At 42.4% G+C, this 26,122-nt stretch overlaps 1 protein-coding gene and 1 long non-coding RNA gene across 2 annotated transcripts; both read left to right on the top strand.

The window, feature by feature from the left end:
- The first annotated feature begins 447 nt into the window (after positions 1-447).
- Positions 448-13,953, top strand: xpo5 (exportin 5). The gene is made up of 33 exons (XM_019859903.1): positions 448-667; positions 1,103-1,224; positions 1,310-1,382; positions 1,456-1,593; positions 1,902-2,084; positions 2,175-2,201; positions 2,973-3,158; positions 3,249-3,325; positions 3,403-3,435; positions 3,920-4,010; positions 4,572-4,655; positions 4,907-5,032; positions 5,111-5,201; positions 5,291-5,401; positions 5,491-5,603; positions 5,685-5,840; positions 6,464-6,505; positions 6,593-6,682; positions 7,255-7,454; positions 7,554-7,656; positions 7,727-7,908; positions 7,979-8,079; positions 8,205-8,301; positions 8,384-8,520; positions 9,156-9,253; positions 9,342-9,388; positions 9,519-9,628; positions 10,082-10,141; positions 10,702-10,796; positions 10,900-11,007; positions 11,124-11,261; positions 11,614-11,775; positions 12,650-13,953. Exons 1-33 carry the CDS (start codon positions 566-568, stop codon positions 12,797-12,799), a joined length of 3,633 nt encoding a protein of 1,210 aa, XP_019715462.1. The 5' UTR covers positions 448-565; the 3' UTR covers positions 12,800-13,953.
- Positions 13,954-15,017: 1,064 nt separating this feature from the next.
- Positions 15,018-26,122, top strand: LOC109509937 (uncharacterized). Its single transcript, XR_002167022.1, has 3 exons — positions 15,018-15,441; positions 22,741-22,998; positions 26,039-26,122. It is a non-coding gene; the product is annotated as an uncharacterized LOC109509937 (long non-coding RNA).

Below are 26,122 nucleotides of genomic sequence, written 5' to 3' on the forward strand. Positions count from 1 at the left end.
ATGCACAATTAAATATAAAAAGAAGGAATTAAATAAAAAAGAAGGAAATTGCTGCGTTTTGTTCAATGTGCACCAATGGAGTTGCCACCCTACGGCAAGTCAAAAGTTAAAAAACGCACCTTAAACGTTTTTTTTTTCTATGAAAAAAAATATTCGCACTCAAAAAAGAAAAATATATCAGAAATACTAACGTTTACACATAAAAAGGTTGCTACTTTGTGGTAGCAGGAAAAACGTCTAAATACTAATGCCAACTTCGGCAAATACTGTAATCACCAATTTACAAACGGTTATTTCTTGTATTTTATAATAACAGTACAGTTTGTGACCCAAAAATCTTATAAATCAACTACAATGTATGTATTTTTCAAATATAGTTTCCCCATATTTTTTAAAAACTACATTTCCCAGAAATCTCTGTTCTACGGCTAGCGAAAAGTTCCAAAACTGCTTTGTGTCACATTTTCCGCACGTTGACGTTTACAGTGTACTTCACGTCCAACATTGTAGCAGGCGGTTTACGGCGTGTCTCGTTGTAAACATAAGCCCGGTACTTGTGTGGACCATGGATGAGCATGTCGTCGCTATGTGTGAGCAGCTTATCAAGGCTGTGAACGTGACCATGAATGCCGAATCGAGTCAAATATACCGACTGGAGGCCCTAAAGGTAGCATCGTTTTTTTGGTTGCTAGCTCTATGCTAGCCGGCGGCTAAACGTGTCAATTAATTGAGCATGAATGAGTTCTGAAACGCTCTAGTGTTGTTAGGAAGCAAAACGCTTTGTCAACATTAGGGTTGCCTCATTAATGTTTCTAAAGTGGTTCTTGGACTATACGTACGGGTAGTTGTTGTCCAGATGTTTTGAAAGTTAGCCTATCATGCTAACATCGTCTACTTAAGGTTCATTCAAACGCTAGCGTCACGTGGAGGCTGATGAAAGACCGTTGTAATTGATTAAAATGGAATGGAATTTTATGTTCATCAAAATAAACCTCCGCATTTTAGTTGCTATTCTGAGTTTCTGCTATTCAACTGCAGCTATGTACTTATGTGGTTACTTTAACATCTCTTTCAATGACATGTCATGTTGTCTTTTTGACAGTTTTTCGAGGAGTTTAAAGAGAAAAGCCTCCTATGTGTCCCGTGTGCCTTACATCTAGCAGACAAAACGCAGCCAGCTGTAATCAGGCACTTTGGCTTGCAAATTTTTGAACACGTCATCAAGTGAGTGTTATAATAAGCTCAAGGGCCTGAAAGATTTTTAATGAGAATGAATATTCGGAATAAACATCTTTTTCTTCCCTCGCAGGTTCCGATGGAACGATATGCAACAACAAGAGAAAATCCAGGTCAAAGACTGTACCATGCAGCTTTTGTTAAAAGTGAGTATGATGCTTTGCTGCACTTTTATAAATGTAACTGCTTGGTGTTGATCTGACTCCTGTTTGCGCACAGGGTACGCATCCGATCCTAGAGGAGGAAAGCTACGTCAAAGATGTGCTCTCACGAGTGGTGGTGGAAATGATCAAGAGGGAATGGCCGCAGAATTGGCCGAATATGCTGGAGGAGATGGAAACTGTTGCAAGCGCAGGGGTATGTACAGTTCAGTGAACCCCCTATCGCATGGCAGATTGATGCCACAAGTTGACAAATCAGTAATGTAGTTGTAGTTGGGACACTTTGCGCTTGGCAATGCATGTCATTAATTGTTCTGTAGAAATGTTGGCCCACATGGGACGTTAGGAACGTCGTGAAGTTAGTCTTTAATTTCAAATGGAATGAACAAATCTTGAACTCGGTTTCCCTCAAGCTGTAGGAATCCTGTAACTGTCGTTCAAGTTTAAAAAGTAAGTCAAAATAAGTTCGTACTTTGATTCACGGAGCTGACACCATTCACATAGGAGGCCCAAACGGAGCTTGTGATGCTAATTCTGCTGAGGCTGGCGGAGGATGTGATCACCTTCCAGACGCTGCCTCAACAGCGGCGCCGAGACATCCAGCAGACGCTCTCGCAGAACATGGAGAGCATCTTCAGCTTCCTCATGACCATTCTGCACCAAAATATCGAAGAGTACCGAAAAGTGGTAAAATAAGATGTCAAAGAGATGAGATCTTTCACCTTGGAAAAGCTGCTTTAACGTGACTAAAATATTGATCTCTTCTGTTTTATTTAGAAAGGGTCGCCACAGAATGAAATGAAGGTAAGTGACCTTTGTTTGTTTTTAGAAAGAAAGATATTACCCTGTACTATTGTGTTTGATGAAATCACACAATCACAACATAAATACCGGCAGAGGTTTAAGAATTAAAACGTGAGAGTTGGGTTTGTGCGTCATGATCCCATGCTAAAATTGCCCACTGATATGCTGCTCCTGACATGCTTGCCTCGCTCACCAGGGGCCAGTATAATTCAGACATTCATATTAAAGAAGAGTTTCACAACTAACTCAGCAAGCTGCAGTAATATTAGTCGATTCTCAAAGAGGATAAGGAGCGTATTCCTGTGAGTAATGTTATAGTGTTTTTCCGTGCATGTTTTACTGCGGCATTTGTATTTAAATGTCTGCTGCTTAAAGAGTTTTAATTATGAAGCCTCAATGCTAGTTTTGTTTTGTATGGCAATTTCCACTTTGTGTTAGCATGAAGCTAGCAGACTTTCAACAATTTAGTTGTTTGAATGAAATGCAAAATGTGAAAAAAAAATCATTTTCAAACTTGAATTGGGGATACCAATGAAAAATTCTTTAAAATCTGCTGCATGTTCTGACGTTCGCAGCTACTCTTTAGTGCTCGCAACTCAAAGCGATAGCTTGCTCCTCGAAAAAAAAGTGTCAATACCGCAATAGGAAATTCCACGTCAGTGTTTGTTTATTTATTATGGAGAACAGCAACAAGGAAAAATGCTGACTTTACAGGCAGTGTAGAATGACTTTTCAATGAATAATGATGTTTGACAAATGTGAACGATTCAGGCCAGGGCTCACTGCAGAGTCGCAGTGGCGACCCTGAGCACGCTGGCCGGCTACATCGACTGGGTGTTTCTGGTGTACATCACGTCTGGCAACTGCCGTCTGCTGGAGAGCTTGTGTCTGCTGCTGAGCGAGCCGGAGCTACAGTTGGAGGCGGCCGAGTGTCTCCTTATCGCCATCAGTCGCAAGGTTCCACAAGGCGGGGACTTGTTGGGTATCATTATTATCAAATTTTTGATATCAGCTCCTCACTGTGTTTTTGTTGTTGTTGTTGCACAGGGAAAGCTGGAGGATAGGAAGCAATTCATGCTGCTGTTCGATGACGTCGCCATTAATTATATTCTTTCTGCAGCCCAGTGAGTATACTTGTGATTCTTGTTGTGCTCCCTCTTTATTATTTGCTGTCGTTTCAATCTGGAGTGTTTGCTTCCAGGTCAGCAGACGGTCCTGCCTCCTCTGAAACACAGTAAGTAGTCGTTAAAAAATTTGGTTACATTCACATTGGCCCACGGCCACCATGTGATTGTGTGTTCCATAGTTCACGGATGCTGGCCTGACTAAGATATATGCCCAATTACATTAATATGCAGGGTTTGACTCTAGCTGTAAGTTGTAGTATCACCAATTACCACTAGATGGCAAACATGGAAAAAAAATCAACAGTATGTGGTATATTTTGTTGTTTGCTTCAAACTTTTTGTTGTTCGGTTAGGATATTTCTTTTTAGATTTTTTATACACGCATTTAAAAAATATATTCTCAAGAATCAAATACATTAAGAGGGGTGGAGCACATATTTTGTCCATATTTCAAATAGCATTTTTCTCATACATCTGATGAGGAAGTCTGTGGTCCCCCTAGTAGCACTGATGGAAAATTGTGCCCCCCCCCCCCCAGCATTTAAGTTGCCCTTCCCTGACATAGATGGTGACTGTGTTCATTTATTGTAGACCAGTTGAGGTGGTTGAGCGGCGCTACGTGTTCCTCAAGAGGTTGTGTCAGGTGCTGTGTGCGCTGGGAAATCAGCTCATCTCATTGGTGGTGTGTATGCAAGTCCTTTTCATGTGTGAAATGCATGCTTTGTTGCAACAAGCACTTGAGTTACGTTCACCACACGACAGCCTAGAATTGTAAGTAACCAAAGTGGTACGTTATCGGACCACTTTGGTTGGCCACATAGCAGGAAATCTCGATGATGCTTTTTCTCTCTTTTCCCCAGCATTAAGCTCGCGAATGCCGCGGTCTACTTCGGACTTCACATTTTATGCCTGTGGCATATCTAAAGAGCAGCAACACAGAAAAAAAACCTTGCCACGCGAACTAAAAATTTGCAGGCTCAGTGATATCGATCACGATTACTTGTTTCATTTTTCTGTCCATTTTCCATTTGTACTTTTTGATCGGCGGGGTTCATACAGCTCAGTCTTCATGACCACTTGACTTTACAGAGCTCCGATACTTTTTGGACTCCTGGTGGTAGAAAAGATATTGCATTCGCTACCAAACAAACCCGACTTCAGTGCTTGGTGGAAACGGGGCCTTTAAATCTCCACATGGTCCCCACGTACTGATTCCAAGAAATAATATGTCTTATCTTCTCAGGGTTCCGATGTCAAAGTGGATGTTCCTGCAAACCTCAGCAAGTACTTGGAAGCCTTGTTGGCTTTCACGACACATTCCAGCCTGGTGAGAGGAAATGAATTGCAAACTGCTACATTTGACCTTGCATAGAAAATACCAGGCTTACCCCACTGTGCGAGTGATTAAAACGGGACCAACGCTGCCTTAATTCAAGACACAAAAAAACTTGTATCACCTATTCAGTACCACAAAAATCTGAATCTGTCCTACACTTCACTGTTTTACTGAAATTGGTGGTTAGTATGGTACTTTTATAGAAGGTTTCGATTGAATTGAATGTGTCTTTGGCACCGCAGTTTCTGAGGTCGTCCACTCTGCCCACATGGGCGTCCATCTTCAAACACGAGACCCTCTCCCAGGAGCCCGTTGTTGTCGAAATGACCATCAAGTTCCTCCGAACGGCCATAAACAACCTCGTCAAGGTCAGTGTGGTGTCATTGCTCAAATGCTTCAGAGCCAAACCCCGATGTTCATTCCCGTTTTTGTTTTTTTCCACCCAGACGGGTTTCCCCACCAGGAATGATCACCCAAGTTGTCAGTACTCGCGTGTGGACTTTGACAGTGACGAGGACTTCAACGCTTACTTTAATTGTAAGCGTTTCTTCTGTTGAAATGCCAAGAATTGGATCCCCCCCGGGTAATGTCGCGGAATATTTTGGATATGTCGCTCTCCCCCATAGCGTTCCGGTCGCACCTGGGAGAGGGCGTGAGGTGTGCAAGTCGCCTCGTTCCCTTGGACGCTTTTCAGATGGCTGCAATGTGGCTGCAATACCAGCTCGGCAATGCCACACGTACGTACTTGCGCTGACCGGTCAGAGGAATGCCGTTACCACGCCGTAAGTATATGGTGTGATGCTGATTTCTCTCCCACTTTCTCCAGCTCGGGACAAGGGGCTGTGCCCACGCTTCTCTGCGCCAGTGCTGGAGTGGGATGCCGTGACCGTGTTCATGGAGTGTGTGGTGCCTCAGGTCCTCAAGAGCCTCGAGGAAGAGGTAACGGAACACAGCTTGTACACCCCAAAGGGCAGCAGATGGCTCAATAGAAGCTCAATATTTCTGAATGTGACCGTCCAGAAATTACCGGTAGACGGGAGCATGGAGCTGCTGCAGGCCGTGCTGAGCTACGACACCAAAGATCCTCTCATCGTGTCCTGCGTGCTCACCAACGTGTCCACGCTCTTCCCCTTCGTCAAACACAGACTCCAGTTCCTGCCTCAGGTCCTTTGCAAGGTCAGGCGCGGGTGTGGAGAGGGTGGGGCCAATGGGCCAGGGGGGCTCCGGCCATCCCAAAACGGCACATAAGAGTATAAAAATGCAAGTGTAAGAGCATATGGCATGTTCAAAAACATTAAACAATAGATATAATCCATATGAATAAATATATATTCTTTTGTAATTAAAGTATACCAGGAGAGCTCAATCACATTTTCTGCCCCGACCTTGCCGCAGTGCTTCAAAAGACGGCCAAGCTGTTTCTCTTCTCATTCATAGTTTATAAACCAATTGCCAGTTGAGCGTCCATCAAAAGTCTGCAGAGTCATTAACAATGAGGACCTTGACATATGTCCTCCACTTCCACCAAGCTGGCAGTCACAATCTGCAGATTTAACTATTTGACTAATTTCATACTACCGTGCAGCACGGGAAGCACCAAATGGGCGCACTGGACGCACCCCCCCTGTGGGGATGCGTGAGAATAATCTATGAAATCAGAATCAACTTTGCAACTGCACGTTTGAGCAAGGAATGCCTCCACTCTCGCTTACAATGGTAAACTTTCAGTATTCATTGTGAGAGTATTCTGATAATTTTTGCAAGCTGTTCACTTTCCCTTCTCTGATTTGGCTTTGCAGCTGTTTGAAACTGTTACGTTTGGATCTGTTCCGGATGTTAAGGTAGGTCTTGTACACGCGAGAATAATCACTACTTTTTTTCCCCACAACATGCCAATTAAATACTAAAGACTCTCTACTTCAACACAGACACCACGCAGCCGAGCCGTAAACAATGTGAGGAGGCACGCCTGCTCCGCCATTATCAAGATTTGCCGGGATTATCCACAGTTGGTCTTGGTAATTGAATGAATTTGCAGTTGAAGCAACACAGACATTGCAATATGTAGAGAGGTGCATCTTAATAAATTGGAATATTGTGTGTGTGTGTGGGGGGGGGGGTGTAGTTTGATTCAATTAAAAAATAACTGAACTTTCCTATATTGTAATTCGTTGGGATGCACCTCTTATGTTCACAGTTTTCCCAACCCTTCACTTTACCTACATTTAGTCATGTTACATCCTTAGTCTAAAATGTATTAAATTAAAAAAAAAAATCCCCTCAAAATTATACACGCCATCATTTTTGAGATTTTGCAAATTTCTCAAAAATCACACATAAGGAGTATGTTGAGGCTTTAACGTGACAAAATTTGGAAAAAAGTGAGGCACTGTGAATTTATTTCCAGATTCACGACAGCCACAGTTTTCAAATGATGTTATGTGGGCTCCCACTTATGGTGCATGAAAGAATCTCTTCCCAAATACAATTCTGCTCCAATTAATGTGAAGTTAAATACATGTTCATGTCGGTCATGAAGTGAGAATTACTGCACGACAATACATTTATTTTCCCCCTTCCCTTGTCGCAGCCTTGCTTCGACATGTTTTACAACCACGTGAAGGAGATGTTCTCCAGCGACGCCACACTTACGTTTCTGCAGAAGTGCGCCCTGATGGAGTCTCTGGTGCTCATCAGTAATGAGTTCAAGGATTTTGAGAAGCAGAAGGCTTTCATAGATGAGCTGCTGGCCTCCGTGATGGCCGACTGGACCTCGGACGCCATGAAGCAGTGAGTTTTGTGTGTCTCCCGTTTTTTTGTTTGTTTTTTTAGGAAAATCTCTGTTGTGGCTTTTTGTTCATTGACTGTTGGCCCTGCTTTGCATCGCAGAGTGCTTTCCAATCCGGCCGTGTTCCTATCCTTCATTGGAGCTGATCAAGTAGTCAACGAGCAGCACCAAGAGGCGGAGGCTGCCGGCACCAATAGGGGGAGGGTAAGCACACCTTATTTCGAGTCAACCAACAGCTGCATTGCTAATGCTTCTCTCTCCAACCTCCTCCCAGCTGGGCTTCTGTTTGAACGCCATGCTGGCCGCGGTGAAGCGGGCGCGCTGGCCTGCGGACCCGGAAGCCGCCAAGGCCGGAGGCTTCTTTGTGGGCCACACGCTGTTGGGCTCACCTATTTACAGAAACCCCTGCGCCGCCCAGTTTTTAGCCTTCCTGCCCAACCTCCTGGCTCTCATCAAGTACGTGGCCGAGGATTCACCAAGCATCTGATTTAAGGATAGTCACCTTTTTTCTTCCATCTCCCCACAGAACCCAAAACAGTTTATTTACGCCGGAGAACAGAGCTCGCTTGAGTGAGACGTTTACCAGAGCGCACGAGCTGACGAACGGAGAGAGGAACGTGGTTCTCGGTGAGGTTTTTCGACTAATTTTCCCATGAAGCAACTCAGGACATCGGTATCATTTTATGCTTAATTGACACTGCTTGGTTCAAGTGAGATGACATAAATCAGCATTAATATATCATGTTCTCCAGGTCTGACTCATTCTATTCAGGATTCGTATGACGCGCCTTCCTTTAAAACAAACACGGAACGCATGCAGTTCTTTTTCGCCCAGCTGTACGACAACTGGTAACTTGAGCCTTCCCCTCTCTGAGTGTCACCTCCTCGATTTGTATCCTCATGTGACTGTTTTTGTTTTTCTGTTCTGCAGTTTCCAACTCCTGGGAAACGGAGGACTTTCGCTGCAGCAGGAGTTTTACAACATTGACAGGCTGGCCGAAGAACTCTCCGCCTCGACTTTCTTCTCCCTCGACCACGTACCAGATTACAGACTTCGCCCTGTCATTCATATCCTCTTTTGGTTTGTTTATTGGTTCATCTGGCCGAGTTGCGCCCGCACATTTCGACACCCCAAAAAATATTTAAAAAATATTATTAATAATATATATTTAGAGTCTTGAATGAACCGACCAATCGAACCTACTGTGAGGCAGACATGCTAACCACTCATGCTGCCTAGTAAGATTAAAAAAAAAAAAAAAAATTCTTAAAGATAACTTTAAATTAATTGACACTATAAGAGGGAAGGCGATTTAACAATATCCATCCATCCATCCATCCATTTTCAGAGGTCGACGCGCTAACCACTGGGCCACCCGCTGCAAGTAGCAAAAATCTACATATAATCGACATGCCTCCCAAAATTGGTTGCTAATTCCATATGATGCCACAAGATGGCAGCAAAGCGCTTGAAACAAAGTTTTAACACCATACATCTAACATGTACACTATCATATAAACCCATGGTACATAGCTTTTGAGTTCACCGGCGGAAAAAATGTTGGAAGTGTGTAACTTCTATGCTCTCAGAGCAGATTTTTGTCACAGTGTAATATACAGGCGTGCCGAATGTGTATTTGAATGTATTTTTGAGAGGACGACATTTCTGATAAGGTTCCAAACATTTCCTTAACCGCTGTTACGCTTGTTTCTAAAGCAGATGGTGCTGTCGTGTCCCGCGGAATACAACGACAGTGTCCTCTGCCCCCTGCTCGGCCCTCTCTTCAGCTACATTCTGCAGGTTTGGTCCTCGACTATAAAGTACATCGTGAAGCTTCTGACAAGGCAGTTGCTCCCTTTCGTGACATTTTCTTTTATTCTTTCTGCAGCGTTTAAACATGAAGTGGCAAGTCATTATCCAGAGGGCTTCTGCCAAGTAAGCCTGCACTGAATGTTATTTTATGTCAACAGTGTGTCACTGTCTGTGTGCTGGATGTCGGAATATGTATTCTGTGAAATAAATGAATACAAAGTTGTTGTTTTTTTTTTGGGTTTTTTTTTGTCAGTGGTGAGGAGGAAGAGGAGGAGGTAGTGTGTCAGGAGAGTCAGGTGACACAGGAGATGTTGGAAGAGCAGCTGGTGCGCCTTCTCACCAGGGACATGCTGGATTTCATCAGTAAGTAACTCTACCCCTCTGCCCTCCAAACCTCCACTTTTTTGTTTTTACATTCTAACCCCCCCCCCCCCAAAAAAAACAGCGATGGGCATGATCGACTTCGGGAAGAAATGTATTGATCGATTTTTAAATGTAATAATAATAATAATAAACACTAATCAAAATGAAATGAAAAAGCTAATACATTTTAAAAAATACTCAATGTTTTTTAAAGTAAAATGTTTTTTTGTTTTTGTGGGGGGATTTGGGTTTTTTTGTGGTATGTTTTTGCATTGTTTCAGAGTGTGTTTTTGTATTTAGTGTGTTATGTTGTTTTGTATTTTTTGTGTGTTGTGGTCTGTTTTTGTCTGATGTCTGTTTTGAGTGTGAATTGTGAGTTTTTTTTTTTCCAGATTTCTTGTTGTATGGTGTTGGTTTGTTTGTGACTAATTTGCAATGCTTGTCATTTTTAAGCCGCAACCTGCATTTCCCGAAAAGTGCCCGAGCCTGCTGCCAATAAGGAAGAAATAGAAGGTGAGAGTCATATTTGGCGGTTCTGCATGCTGACAAAAAAGTGAAGAGAAGAATAATTGATATGCTTTTATAAATGGGGTCCGGATCGATGAATTGGTTGGCTGATGTTAGCTCTCTTCCAAAGTATTTCTTTTTCACAATAACACACCACAAGGTAAGACAACGATAATGACATTTAAAAAAAATCTGTTGTAAAGTTAATCATATACTAAAGTTTTCTAAATTAGTCAAATGTTTTGCTAGGAATTCATATCTTTGTTGTTGTAAGTGTTAAGGGACCAAAGAAAGATAGAAAAAAAGATTATTGTAGTCAATGTGCATTTTTAAAAAATTAATAGCTGATGAATTTTTTTTTGTTTTACTCTACCACATCTCGGAATGACCTCAAAAATTCAGATCTATTGGGTCTTAATTATATGTAAAGTGTCCGAAAAATACATAAGAGAAATATAGTACATTTATTATATAAATATATTCAATCAATCAATTGATTTAATATTTTTATTAATGCACATATAGACAAGTGAATATGGTGCTTATTTGAAATGTGCCTTTTGTAGAGGAGGACGTGATGATGGATGCAACGCAGGCATCATCCGCTGCCCCAGCCACAGATGAGCTCACCGAACTGGGGAAAAGCCTAATGAAGGATGAGGTCAGAACTGTCAGACCCTTGAAGTGTCACGCCTGAACACTGCTCGGTCACTTCTTTATACAGGCTGAACATTTCAACTTTTTCCCGCTCCTCCTCTCCACAGAGCATCTACATGACCCTGTTGTCCTTTGCTTTCACCTCGCTCTCGTGGAAGGACGCCACGTACTGTAACCGCACGGCGTCCTTCATCTGTTGGACCCTTCTGCGGCAGGTCGGGCAACCTTTTGAATTGTTGCTACATGCACTTTGAATGATATGATGCTTTCCGTGGAGCGGATGATGCTGGGAAGCGGTTTCAAGCTTCCGTGTGCCTTCTTTCTTGCGCAGGTGATGGGCTGTAACCTTCTTCCGGAGGCGGTCTCTTGGTTCTTCGTCAGCGTCCTCAAGGGCCTCCAGATGCACGGGCAGCACGAGGTCTGCAACGCCAGCCTCTCTCAGCTGGCCATGCAAATCTACGACAACCTGGTGAGGCCAACTCAACTCGGTGGACCACAGTGGCGAGGGTGTACTTTACTTCCTTCCTTTCATACATCCTTGTTCTTTTCCTTCCCTGCATCATCATCCTCAGCACCCTTCCTACGTTCCTTCAACCAATTACCCACCTTTGCTTCCTTTGTCATTGCTTCCTTTTTAGCATTACTTCCTTCCTTAAATACATTCTTTCCTTTTTTTCTTTCCTTTGTCATTCCTCGTATCCTTCATCCGTTCCTTCGTTATGTCCTTCCTTAAATGTTTTTTTAAAGTGTATACAGTACCGGCCGGCTTTTGTACAGCACAACAAAAGATGTGCGTATAACTCGTTCGTGTTCTTACTCAGCGCCCCCGCTACACGGAACTGAGGGTGGTGATGAACCAGATACCCAACATCAATGTGGAGTCTCTGGACACGTACGACCACAGGCTGCTGGAGTCCAACGCGAAGACTGGCGAGAAGAAGAGGAAAGACAAGTTCAGGAAACTCATCGCTGGGACCGTTGGGGTAATGTCACATCTGGTCCTTTAGGTGGCGGTATTGCCTCAGTGGTACCACACTGCCTCCAACACGGGAGCCAGAACGCTTCCATTAACTCATTCACTGCAAGCCGTTTTCAAAGCCGAGTTTCCCATATTGGCAGCTGTGTGAGAGCATTTTCACGGGTCTTTCAAGAACCGCAGAATATTGTGGTATATGGCGATATAAGAATCTTAACAAAATACAATAAAGCATAAACATTTTTTTTGTCAGCATAAAAAAAAGGTTGGTTCTAACTTTTTCCATTCTTTAGCCATCGGCAGTAGAACAAGGATTGGTTTCACCAAAAAGTGGAGAAAATGAGCTTTTTGCGAAGAAACATCAAAAACAGTCAATTTGAGTCAAATATTTTTTTGCGCATGTGACACCTCAAACTATCGAACAATAAAAACAAGACTGAGAAAGAACGTTTGAAAGCAAAATAATCTTTTAGTTACAGATGTACAGCTAAGAAGCATGATGCGAGCGACGCGAACTTACTGCACGGCTCGAGTCGAACGTTTCAACTCCAAAGCGATGCGACGCCGTTACCTACAGCGGGTCTGTTTGTCATTACAATTAGACCGAACTTTGAATTTCACCTTCTTCAATGCCTACCTCTGGGAAAACAACATACTAAACTACTTGACAAGTATATATAATATGCGCATCAGTGGGAGTAAGCATTTGGCTTCTAGTTGACAAATTGAAACATCCACAGCAATGAATGAGTTAACTGGAAACACATTTTTGGTCCCAACCCTTAGCTTGAGGAACTCTGCTCTCCAGAGTGCTTTCATTTTCCTGAGAGAGGGGGAAAAAAATACACGTTAATAGGCTTCTCTCTTCCCCCTGCCAACAGAAAGCTCTGTGCCAGCAGTTCAGGAAAGAAGTCCACATCCGGAATCTTCCTTCTCTCTATAAGAAGGTGAAGCCAGACAAGGATGTGCTGAGCACCGATGAGACGACCGGGATTACGGCACTCTTCGACTCGGAGAATCACTTTTTGTAGGAGGAAGAGTAGGCCACATCTTGTCTAATGAACTCTTTCCGGACACGAGGTGTGCTGCAACCAATATACTGTATTGTTAACTTCAAAGTCTAATTGCCTGCGTCGTTTTTGAACATTTTCGTAAAACGACAAAAACTGAGCTAAGAGGTCCAGTCACCTCAAGTCAACCTTTGCGGATTACCTGGACGACTTAGAATCGACACAGACATGAATAAAAGTAATTTTAGTAAACACATTTATTTTTTTATTGATATTGTGACAGTACGTTCAAAATGACTTGGGCAATTATGCTGTTAGGCGAATTATGTCTTGCCAACATCTCACTCCTGCTGCTTATGATTACTCTCACTATTACACAGCATATTGTTTTGTAACTGCAAAACAAGCGAATTTTCATGAGGAGTAATATTTTCCCCTTATCCACACTAATCAGCTTTAATGTGCTCACATTGTTTTGTATCAAAATTGTCATTACCGTGTGTTGTATGGAAAACAAAGGTGGCACGGTGCACACTTTTTTTTTCCGCAATTGGATTAATTAATAGTTCTGGATTATCTGTTATTTGGTACCTCATGTAGGAAGTTTACTATAATGGATGTTTAATGGAAACTGTTTAATAGTGAAATAAGCTTTTCTGTATTGTATATAATATACAGTACTTGGTATTTGTCAGTTGTTGTCAGCGCCCCAAGTACTAATTTATGTTCTGTCATGTTTTGTTTCATTATGTGCCAACGCCTCATGTTTAAACCAGGCCACATTACAAACGGTAGACGATTGTGTTCATGATATAAAAAAAAAAAAGGAACCGGTGATACATTCCAAGGAATTGTTTTTAGGTATTATATTCATTTGATGTGGTCTACTTCTAATGAGCTGTGAAAGTAAGGATTATTTGTCTTTTCATTATGTAGATTTAGCACTTTTGATTTTTTTTTTCCCCCCATTCACTTTTTTTTGTAAGCATGCAGAAACAGGCAGCTCGAACTTTTGTTCCCCAAAAAGAAGTGACTCGGACCCTTGGAACATTCACATCAGTCTCTGTGGTAATTGCTTGTAACACTAAAATCTGAAGAAAAAAAACAAAGGGGAAAGCCTTTGTAAACGTTTAGTGTGGTTGATAGTTTGCTTTTGAATTAAAAAAAAACTCCTGTTTTTGTCCTCTCGTGCTGAAAATGTATTTAAATGTAAAAACAGGTTTTAAAGTACATTTAAAATACAGATTGTGGGATTGAATGTTTTTAGAAACAAACATCAAGATCAAGAGTGAATTATGTGGAAGCGTGTCATATAATCTCAAACATTACAGTTGCAGGTTTTTGTTTATGTACACTAATGAAAATTACGAGTGAACAATTCTGGTTTAAAGCCTTTACATTTCAAAACATTTAGATTTTCTACTTTTGAAGTTGTCAATATAGGCTAATTACAATTTTTCAACTTTTGTGAGTGATGACACAATGTAAAAAAAAAAAAAAAAAAGGTAAATATAGAGAAGTACTTTGGCCACCTCTCAGCTCCGGGAAGTCAAAGCCAAAATTCTAACGACAAACTGCAAAAATGTGACATGATGACACAATGTAAAAAAAAAAAAAAAAAAAGGTAAATATAGAGAAGTACTTTGGCCACCTCTCAGCTCCGGGAAGTCAAAGCCAAAATTCTAACGACAAACTGCAAAAATGTGACATGATAACCGATATTCCACAGATACAACCATAACGTTTTGCTGTACGTCTTGATGAGTATGACTAGTGGTACACAGGCTCCTTCTAGTAGAATGTGAAACTATGCATGACTTTACAGTGTTTCATTTTTTTTCTTAATCTATTAAAGTACGCTGCGTTTTAGTACAATTCAGTCGTCTTTCACTTTTGAGTAAAATTTACATGCCATCATTTTGAAGTATTTGTTTTAAATGTTTCATATCTTTATATCTTTTAACTTTCACGTGTGACGCATTTTAATTGAATCATTTAAGTACAACTGGTGAACAAAAAAATCGAAATATTTCAATGTTTGTCATGATGGTGCCTGGAAGGTCAAGTATTTTAAGGTAGTCTAAAGAGCTCTGAGAACCACTTGGAAAAAAAGGCTACCTCGTTCATATCAAAAACTGAACACTGTTCTCAAATATTGCAAATTTATTCATTAAAATACATTTTTCATCTCGAACGAATATATAATAGGGAAAAGCATTTTTTGAGGTGGTACTCGTGTAAAAAATGAGAACGGCCCAACTCAAACCTTGACTTTTACTCCATCCACGACCACCTTGACGGCAACAACCGCGGTTGCCTGGCAACTACGACATTTCCGGTCCAGTCAAACCAGCTAATAGTACGCAGGTGTGTTTAACTCGCCTACAAGTCTTCCAAACTCGCTTTTCTGGCCCATGTTAAGGGAACATGCCGGCTGAACGTAAGTTCGGTTCGACATGTTCGTGAAGGTGTGTTTATTACTCGTATTTGGGTGTCTTCGGAATCGTTACGACTGGCCGTCGAGCCAAGATGCCCGGTGAGCCCCACCACCTGCCGGTAAGCGACCGCCGAGTGGTGGCGGCGGCTCGCTTCGCCGTGGCCGAATTCGACGGAGTCACGACCTACCGAGGAACAGTTTCTTGAATACGTCAGCCAAAGTTCAGGTAACAAAAAAAAAAGAAAAACTTTCAAGTTGTTTGTTGAAAGCAGGTAGCGAAAGTACTGTACTCACATTCTTCACGACTGAGTGAAGTAAAAGTACATGCTCAGAAATGCACTCAAGTACAAAAGTAACAAATAATGTCACTGCCATTGATATCCAACAGCAATTTTGTTTGAGCAATTTAACAAGTTATTCAAAAAAAAAAAATAGGCCTCAAGCTGTTTGCGACCACTCCCAGTTGAAGTTTACTGTCAAAGTAAACCTAAAACAAAGAGTGTGACATCATTTTTTAAAAGAGCCATACCCTAGCCTTTCAGTCTGCTAGGTTAATGTCAACGCTTGTTTGCATATTTGTTGCAATGTGTTTTTTTTTGGTTTGTTTTTTTGCTTTTTTTTTTTGGTGAGTGCCGCACTGATGAGCTGTGAGGACTAGAGGCGTTGTGAATCCCACTCGTTTTTAGGCAGGACACCTTCCGCTGCAGTATGATTGGCTGCTGCATGCAGTTCTGTTTGGATGCGGCAGCCAATCATTGCCTCTAGGCTCATCCTGTCTAAAACCAAATGGGATTCATAATGACGCCTCACTGAACAGTTTGTCTGTCTTTCTTATACTGCCACCTTGTGGCGGGCACACCACAAGGCGCATCACTTGATGCAGTCTGACAAAAACGTGGCCTTTTTAGTTTAGTTATGTCATTGGTAGTATCTCATGGCACTGCTGTATTAAAAGTTACGATCCTGTTTTGACAAAGAGAAGAAAGTTCAAATGTCGGCAGTAAAACTTGAGGCTTCAGAAAAAAAATGTTATTTTAAGAACAGATAACGTATTTGTTTTCTTCTCAGTACTAGTTTTCAACTACTTCATACTGCTACTGCTACTCCTATATTTTAAGTAACTTATTCCTGACAGGCTGTCAGGCTTGGAGTATTTCCTGGTCATGCAGCTGGGCCGTGCACTGGTCTGTCGGAAGAACACGTCCCTGCACGCTTGCGCTCACCTGATTCTATAAAAGGCGAGTTTTCTCCATTTATCTCGACCCAACAGCACAGAGAAACTCTCACTATTTGCAGTGAGGGAGCATGCTCTGCAATGAGAAAAAAAATGTGTGTCATGGTACAAATAACATTGTTTAAATCGCCTACAGTAATTGATGAATATTGGACAAACTTTTGATTTGATTTTGAAAACTGACATAAGGGCCATGTAATTTTTTTCCTAAAATGTGCTTGTATGTATATTTTATTTTACTTTAAATTGGACAATTAAATTAATCAATTATTTAAGTAAGTAGATGTAACAACCTTGAATCAATTAATTGAATGGAAAAATAAATATAAATGCAAAAAAAAAAAAAAAAAAGCTAACTGTGAACAGCTTCCAGTAGATTTCCGGACCTTTCTCTGCATCATTTTGAGACATTTAGCACCCTGCTTTTCCTGGCGTCAACACCATAGGGATCCTCGCCTGCCTGTGTGACCTCTACAGGAATCTTGCATCACGCTGTATGCAGTCAAGCCTAAAATCGGCGTGAATAGGTGCGTTTTTCAGCGGATCATTTTTAATAATTTTCTACAGGCAAATTAGCGCGGAGGTCGAGGGTTCACTGTACTGTTGCAGCTCGTTCAAGTGTTCACTTTTTATTGTAATGGAAAGCGCTTCAGTGCAGCTTCATTGTTCCAGAAAAACCGTGAGCGAACTTGTGTGCTCTTTCAGAGCAGGTGTGCTGCAATTGCTACTTCAGTGAACTTATCAGTTTTGTGCGCGTGTGTTCATGTGTTGGGAGAAAAATAGTGCTTATTAATGTAAACAATATTTTACGTTCATTAAGCGGCAGCTCATCTAAGCCACTTGTTCCAACACTCTGCTTCAATGAGTTCAGTGACCTGCACTCAAAGTCTACATTGTAAGGTTACACCCCATACCCCCCCCCCAAAAAATGTGGCAATTATTCTCATTGGGTGACCGTGGGCAGCTTTACTGCGCTTCATCTCCCAGTGTGAGTCCTGGCAGCTGTAAAGCCCGGCTTGCGTGTCAAGCCCGGACAGACGCGAGACTGCTAAACGGAGACCGGGCCACACCTCGCCACGCTAGACCACTGCCGCCGTCGCCTCGCCCTCCAGAAGGACTGTGTGTGTGTGGAGGATTACTGGTGTTTTCAGATTATTTCTCAGCAAGGCTGAACTGTCTGCCTCTCTGACCTCTTTTTGTTTTGTTTTTTTAAACAGACATATCGCTTCACTTGCTATAAAATCAAATGCAGTGTACTCTCCAAAGTCCATCTTAAGTGGTCACAGAAATATTTGAGTACAAAAGTAGAACAGGTTAATGTCAATTACAGTGGCAGCTTGAGATACAAATGACCCTGTTTACCAGTTTTTCCAAGCAGTAAAACCGATCATACCGGTGCTCATAGGCATATTGTTTTTATCCTCTAAATCGGGTCCTCGCGAGCCACTGTCCTGCCTGTTTTCCCATCGGTCCCTGCTGCAGCACACCTGATTCCAAGGGTCACCTCATCAGCAAGCTGTGAAGAAGCATGAGAACCATCCTCATCATTTCAATCGGGTGTGTGCAGCAGGGAGAGAGAAGGAAAACGGGCAGCACAGTGGCCCTTGAGGAACAAGTTTGCACACCCCCTGCTCTAAAGGCTACCCAATATTACTGCTGAACTGAGAGACCGAGAGAGGAGCTGAGTCTTCAGTACAGCATGTCTTATGCTGTTCCCAGGTAGGCAAGGTGTACACACCAAAATGCATAGCACAATGTGCATTGAAGGAGAAAGTGATCAATTCCACGCCTCGCTTTTTAGACACTGCTACATTGAACATATAGGGTTATTATAAGTATTAATGCAAACACATTGCTGGATTTTTTTTTTTTTTTAAATACCTGAAAATGAATATTTTATTTTTTTGGGTGATGTTGCGTGGTTAGAAGTGTGTCACCGGACCCTGGTTTAACCCAGTATGAGGACCTTTTCATTGACATCAGCTCTTGTCGAGCATTTGGATAGTTCGCTGCCATGTCTCATTTTCCTGTTTTAGCTAAATCATGAACCACATTAAGAGCAATTAAGGAAATGTACCATTTAAAAATGTGTGTATCATATTTTAACTACATCCACTTAGGCTTACATGTTCAAAGTGCCTTTTAGGGCACCTTATCAAACACCTCAGGAACCCCTGCAAATCTTGACTACCTCTCACGACCCACCAGTTGAGAATCTGTGATCTCGTTGATGAAAATATTAGCACTAGCACTGCGAGCTACAGTAGCTATGTGGCATTAAGGCAAAAGTGGTCCATGTTTGTTTACAGTAAAAGCCTTGTGGATAAATGATCCACCCCTCCCACCTCCCTCGCTCGCCATAATGTCTCTAATCATGGATGTCTTAATCAAGCTGGGGCAAAACATAAAGAATTGGCTGGCATCAGTTGGAAAGGGTTGGGAATGTGGCAGGAGGAGGGGCTCGGGGAATACTCTCTTTTAATACGAGCTGTCTGTGGGTGCCAGGACGGTGCCCTGCCCATATGCCACAACGCCCACCCGCCCACTGAAACACTAACAGGTGCGTGTGTGTGTGTGTATTGCTCGTCCGGCTCTGTCCTCACTTAGCCTGGGTAGCAGATGGTGAGGGGTAAGGCTTGAACCCACCACCCCACCCATCTCCACTCCAAGCCACCCCTTATTTCCCCACCCCACTGCTCTTTGTGTTGTTGAGGAGTGCTGAAAGGCGAACCCCAGTTCCCCCGCCCGCCCCATCTCAAACATACACACACACACACGCATAAAAAAATCCTTGGCTTGCTGCCATTGGCGGGACTCAGTCAGGTGTCCTAATGCTTCAGTTAGGGGAGGAAACGCCGCTTAATCTGCCCATCGCGTGCCACCGGCCGCGGCCTGGCCTCTTTTGTGTCTGGCACCCCTCTGATCGCCTCCTCCGCCCCCTTCATCTGTCTTTGCCCATTCCATCCCAACCCAGTTTCTCAACGCCTAAGACGGTGTCATCCTTTTTCTTCAACATCAGCCATGATTGGACTCCACCCATCCCTGTTTGTTGCTACCAGAAAATCCATTTCTTTATTTTTTTGTGAGTTAACAAACTGTTGGCCTGGGGGTCCATATTTGGTCTGCCACATCATTTTTCATGGCCCACTGAAGTACAGTACATAATGGCCTATGTTCATGTTTCTTGCTAAATACAGTAGGTTTGTTTCTTTTCGCAGGAAATTTGTACAGAATATTTTCTGCACTCTTAACTGATATTACAAGTGTCTTTTTAAAAATAATGAATCCCTTTGGCAATACCGTATGTATTGAAGTATCTGTCTGGTCAAACGCTGGCTGCCGTGTGATGTCGGCAAGTCCGTTTGAGTAGGCATGAGCTGTGACTGACAGCAGCGGGTTCGCCGACGTACAGATTGGGACTGATATGCTGTCATGGGCTGCAGCTTCATAGCTCGACCCAAGTCGGCACAGTGGCTGTTTGGAAAGAAAGGCTGCCAAGCTTCACGCCCTGTCTGACAGGTGCTTTGTACTTCATACGTCACACCAGATGCTGTTGCTGCTCTCTCGTACGGAAAATACAGCGTTCATCTGTCGGAAGTGGGGCTATAATAGTTTTAATTAGTTATTGTTGTGTTTTTTTGCAATTTCATTGTTTTTTTGCAAGATTAAAATATATATATTTTTAAAACAACCATCCACAAATTAAATACAAATACTGTATAACAGTCCACAGAATTTGAAGTACAAGCATCACACTGCTGCTCAAATAAGCTACATCACGTCTTATACAAACCGAACATACAACAGCAGAGAATTGGACATTATACATTTAAATGCAAAAATCTCCAACCAAATCTCAAAATCAAAGTATGCTAGCTGAAGGCTAACAATGTCAAATATAGACAGGTGGATGAAGCCTTCAAACAACTGTGACTTGAACACATTCGAGTGATAACACAAACAAAGCATCCAACATTACTCACAGGCACATATTCTCTCTGTCCTGTGCGAATGAACCATCGTTGGAGTTCCATTGGGGACCTTCTCTGCCTCCTCTTCTTGCTGGTAATTACCACTGCATCTTTTACAGTTTACCACAGTGCTGCGTCGTATGGTGCAGCTTAGCGTAACACTACATTGAAGGCAAGCAACATTAATTTCGGACTTGCCTGTGAAAACCCATCAAGATCGCTTAAAAAATCCATATGATAAGTTGGGCTGCCAACAATGAACTACGATAAAGCAGGGGCTCCTCACTGTACAGGTATATCCTATGAATGACCTTCACATTTCATTAACGTAAATGTGTACATTTATCCCCCATGCATCTTGCGTATGTCACGCATCCATCACGCGCAGGGAGCGTGGTGTCTTATTTGTGCAAGGTGCGGCACTCTGATTAGGATGAATGATGCTTCTCGGGGGCACTTTGCTACTGTTTGGTTGCGTAACCGGAGAGTAGGGGGTCATTAACATTTGACCCCTGTCGACCTTGGCTTTAATTGACCCCTGATTTGGTCAGCGCCTGAGAGCACACGCAGTGGTCCATAAGGTCAAAGGGCAAAGTGTCCTCAGCTGTGCTGTCATGGAAACGGCAGCGGTTGCTTCTGCTGATGGTCACTTTCAATCTTAGGACAGCAGCCACCCTGTTTTTGTTTTGTGTGTCCGGCCTTCTGGAAATGTATAAGGTGGACAGAGGAAATGTTATTCGATAGGCTTTATTTTTTGGAAAAATAACACCTATCACATTCAAACAGCTGTAGATCTTAAAATAGTACAATTCATTTATTAGGGCCTTTTAACACGACATTTTCTTGGTGTTCATCAGCTGGCAGGCGCTACGCCGGTGCAAGCTTGCCCATATTTGGCTGTAGTTGCTTTGCAGTCAACCGGGAAGTAGAATTGATTACTTTTCCCTTTGGTCCTTTGTGAATGGGCCTTGTGACGTCACTGGGATGCTGCTCCACAGTTGAACATTTCTAACCTCTATGACAAAAGCCCACCTTGTGTCACGCGACATTGTTCCATTGCACAAACACCCTAAGTGCAGTGTGAAAAGACCTTGGGGGCAAATTACTCTGCATTTATGACTTTTTTTTTGCACATTTTGTTATTCAAACAGTCCAGTTCATGTGACTTGTGCATGGTAGCTGAACACAAAGGGTGCGACTCATCCTGTCGATTATAAGGCATGTAAAGTGTTATGAAGAATAAGGGCCTTGTTAGCAATAGGAATTTATTGTTGCACCCAAATAATTTGAGCGTTTTACGTGATATTTGTTTGTGAAACTCTGTTCATCGCTAAGCCACTTGAAAGGTGCACTTTGTCTCTCAGAATAAGAGCATAATACAGGAAATCCTATCTTTCCTTTAAGAGTGTTCTCGCTAGATATCATTTGTAAGGGTATTCATTTGATTATTAGTGATTCTATTTCGGGGAGCAAGTACCAACATACAGTAAAAAAACGACACGCACGAACATGTAAACGGAGAGGAATTCTATTGTAAGAAATGGACGGGAACGAAGAAAACCACACATTTTCCTCAGTGAATTTGAACGTAGTTTGAGTCTGTCCTCAAGTGGTGTTAAAGTCGACACAATGATGGATGCATGTCCGGTGGCTAAACCATTAAAACAAAACTACGTTGTTGCAGCAAGGCACCGAACCCCATCTTGTTAGTCCGTCAATTTTGTCACCCCCGCGCGATTTTCTTTCGCCACTTCCTGTTTGTGACTGTTGCAAAAGGTTTTCCTCGCAATCAGCACTGCGGTCGGGGAAGGAAAATCAATACTTTGAATGTAACATGTAGCGGCGGGTTATGGGAATGATTTATGCCGGGACAGGGACAGGGATCGGGAGGGGGGTGATGTTGGCACTATGCGAGACCCTAGAGGAAGACCTAAAAGCCTTTGCTGCTGTTCATCTTGGCACCACTCTTCTCCTCCATTCCTCATCTCCCTATATCTGTTTTCTCTCCGACACAACCGTCGCCTTTTTACCATCCCGCTCAATCATGATGGGACGTGCCGGAGTGGAGCAGGTTGTGGACCACCACCAGCCATAAAATGGCATATGCCTCCCTCTCGGGATTAATGGGAGCGTGTTCATATGAGCGTACAGTCAAGAGTGGAGGGAAGGAGTTGGGTGGGCAGGGGGGACGTTTTGGGATTGAGAAGGAAGCATGAGGCGGGAAAGAATGTGAAAATGAAGGAGCATAACAAAATGATGTGTGTGTGTGTGTGTGTGTGTGTGTGTGTGTGTGTGTGTGTGTGTGTGTGCGTTATTGCAGTGGCCCCACCTACCCCTTCATCCCGTCGAGGAGGCAGTCCCAAGAAGAAGGAAGAGAGGAATAGGGGAGGGGTCGGATCCCCTCCCCTCAGCCCCCATTGACACACATACATACTCACTTCTTCCTGGCTCATACATGCACTCTGCTCCATGAGGGGAGCAGCGGCTGAGGAGGGAGCGAGAGAGAGAGAGAACACGCCAGCGTCTGCAGGTGTCCCACCCTCCAGCTCCTTTTCCTCCTCATGGATGCTTCATGACGGTACTATTCCCTTTTTTCTCTTGTATACTTTCTTCTACCCGTAAAGTTTTCCTCATGCATTGTTGGATGTTCTCTCGTGGCTCGCCTAATAGGTCAGCGTTCATGCGGTCGTGGCGTGTGGATATGCCGGGTTCCCTCCATGCTTGTTTACTTTTTTTGTAACCTACATCTGCTTTACTATTAGATAAGTTCTATTTTTTTGTTTAACCTTTTGTATAGAAAGCAGGTGGACAATCTATGGCTCATGGGCCACATGCGGCCCGCAGGAGTGTTTGATCTGGCCCGCCATGCGATTCGAAATGAATAAAAACCTCAGGAGCTGTGATTAAAATAAATACACACAAAATTGCTATGGGTAACAGTTGGTTGCTATGAATACATTTTAATATGGTGTAAAAACTGAAATCCATCAAAGTGCTCTGGCTGTGTGTTTTATTTGTCTTGTACTTTACTGATACGCAATGTCTTATTTACATTTACATTATATGTTCCACATCCACATTTTGCGGCGATTATAAAAGTGAGCAAGCGAGATTTCTCACAGTTGTTGTAGTTTGTTGTCTGTCCAAATGGATTGGAAAGGAGGAGTGAGTCAGGACGTTGACTACTGGAACGCAGTGGCTTGCCTCTAACGTGCCGTACTGGCGAGCACCCAATACGCCCTTTGGATTACAAATTCGACTCCGCGTGTCTCCCATGGACGATTCTACTTTTTAGCACATTCGGTATTTGTGATTTAGTTTTACTCTTTTAAACTCTTAGTTACAATTTTTGCGTTTCCCTCAACTGGGCTGATGGTTTGGCCATTTCCCTCCATATTTTTGCACCCTAAATTCATTGATAGTAGTGTATCGGTCCGGCTGCTGTTTGGAAACCTCATCAAAAATAAATCTACTGTATAAGGAGTAGGAACAAGCTAAAACTTATTTCCATTCCAACAGCTTCACCATTACCGAAGAGAAATTATCCCATCAAGAAGTACAATCAGAAATACAGTACATACATCTTTAATTTCCATATGGACACCCAATTACATATCTTCTGCTCATCCTTTAAAAAAAAACAAAAACAAAAAAAAAAACCCTACCCCCATCCCAAATCACACACAAGCTTATATTGACCTGCTCATAGTATTATCCAGGGAGTGTGGGGTCACATCCCTCTTGGGTTCTGGATGGTCAGCCCCTCCGGACACGCTCTGGCCGGAGAGGCGGTCATCCTTCAACCTTGCACCTTTTTTCATTTTATTTATTTATTTATTTTTACAGCGGAGGTCACACAAGTCAAAGGGTAATAAGTTTAACCCCTTGAGGCAGCAGGAGTCAGGGGTCACCAACAAGGCTGTAGCGAGAAGGTTTGCATCATCAATCAGTTGGCCTGCTGCTCATTTGCATGCGTTGCTAAGGACTGTTGGGCTGATACGATCGGACATATGGATCACAAAACCCTCACGCTCCCCAAAAAAAGGTTTCGTTGTTTGGTCCAACTTCGATGATAGTTGTTTTGCCTTCTTATGGCATCAAGATAAGCGCAAATATGGAACCCAATATGGAGGTTGGAGTTTGTTTTTGCAGATCTTACAAGCCACACCTTTTTCAGCGCCATGCGGCATGATTCCGCACCCCCAAAAAACCTGCCTGCATAATTTTTGCCCTCCCCCATTTTTTTTAAATTTTATTATTCTTATTTTTTTTCACAAAACTTATCGTTTTATGTTTAGACTTTTGGGGGGGAACATTTTTCTTCTATTTTAGAGATCCTTGTTCATTTTAAGCACATAGAAATACTCGATATTGGCGCAATTCTAACTTGAAACATACTTGTGCATCGATATATATTCAGTAGATAGAAAGATGAGAGAAACTGTCTCTCTCAGCAGTAATATTAACGTAGTATATTCATTTGTATTAATAATATAGGAATCAACAAAGTCGCAACAAACCGATGCTGTACAAAGAGCAAGTAGCATTATGGAGGACAGATGGATGCTTCATCCACAAAATATCGATTTATCTAGATCGGAAATGTCTGCGGGTCATTTATGAGTCTTTTTTTCAAATTTTTTCCAAATCCCCCCATTGGCCAGTCATGTATGCTTATGAAATTAAATGGCCTGCATCAAAAGGTTACTAGAAAAGGTTATTGTTGAAATATGTCGCAGTATTTTTTAATTAAACACAAAATTGTTACATAAAAAGTTGAATTTTACAAGAGGTGACGCTATCTTCAATGTTTTTTTTAAATATAAAAAGCAACTTACAATTTCTCACTATTAATGTAAATTAATTAGAACATCAGGAGATATTTATCTATTTTGGTTTCAAAAATAAATCATGTTGAGCCACTAAAAATCCCTATATTGTGATTAGGGGGTTGGGAATGAGTGTTTGATTCAGAATTTGTATATTGTGGACCTAGATAGTTCTCTGTAAAGTCTACAAAAAAATTACTTGATATTAAGTCCAGAAATGAGTGAATGATTCTGACTGCAGTCGTTGTGGAGCAACGAGATTTCAACTTTTTTTTTTTTCTTCTCCGATAAATGTTACATTTGCTTGGCTGTGCTGGCCAATCGCATGTTGAATTGGTCTTACCATCATTGCCTTACACTTTGTGAATTTCCCCCACCCCCATTATTTTCCATTTTTTCTGAATGTGGCCCTTATTCGGGGGTGGGGGGTGGGAGACTTGGAACATCCTCAATCTAGATGGATACTAAAAGACCTCACTACAGATAAGTGTATACCCGCACTTGTGTTTCAGCATTAACAGAGCCCCCCCACCCCACCCCGCTCCCACACACACACACACACACACACACACACGCACACACACTTGGCCGACGTTACCTGGATGTCAGCATTATACTGGGCTGCTTGTGCCGAGGTGGCCTAAAGCCAGACAGTGAAGCCATGTCTTGGCATTTGATGAAAAAGAAAAAAAAAACTATGGAAGGTTCAGAGGGGCCAAAAACTAGCGTTCCATGTTATCAACATGTAACCATGTATGTTTTTAATGCTTGCTCCTTGTGATTCGACAGTGTGTGCCATACATGGAGGGAAGCCAAGATGGAACGATGCAAGGCTGAAGTCGCTCCCCACAAACCGAGTGAGCGTGATTGTTT

This window comes from Hippocampus comes, unplaced genomic scaffold (assembly GCF_001891065.2).
Source record: "Hippocampus comes isolate QL1 unplaced genomic scaffold, H_comes_QL1_v1.1 scaffold64, whole genome shotgun sequence".
NCBI classification, from domain to species: domain Eukaryota; kingdom Metazoa; phylum Chordata; class Actinopteri; order Syngnathiformes; family Syngnathidae; genus Hippocampus; species Hippocampus comes.

What these genes read in the sequence shown, in the direction of transcription:
- xpo5 (XM_019859903.1), top strand. Translation starts at nt 566, where the DNA reads ATGGATGAGCATGTCGTCGCTATGTGTGAGCAGCTTATCAAGGCTGTG. An exon ending in CAGACTTCGCCCTGTCATTC is followed by an intron (nt 8,521 to 9,155) that starts ATATCCTCTTTT and finishes AACCGCTGTTAC; the next exon opens with GCTTGTTTCTAAAGCAGATG. An exon ending in TCTTCAGCTACATTCTGCAG is followed by an intron (nt 9,254 to 9,341) that starts GTTTGGTCCTCG and finishes TTCTTTCTGCAG; the next exon opens with CGTTTAAACATGAAGTGGCA.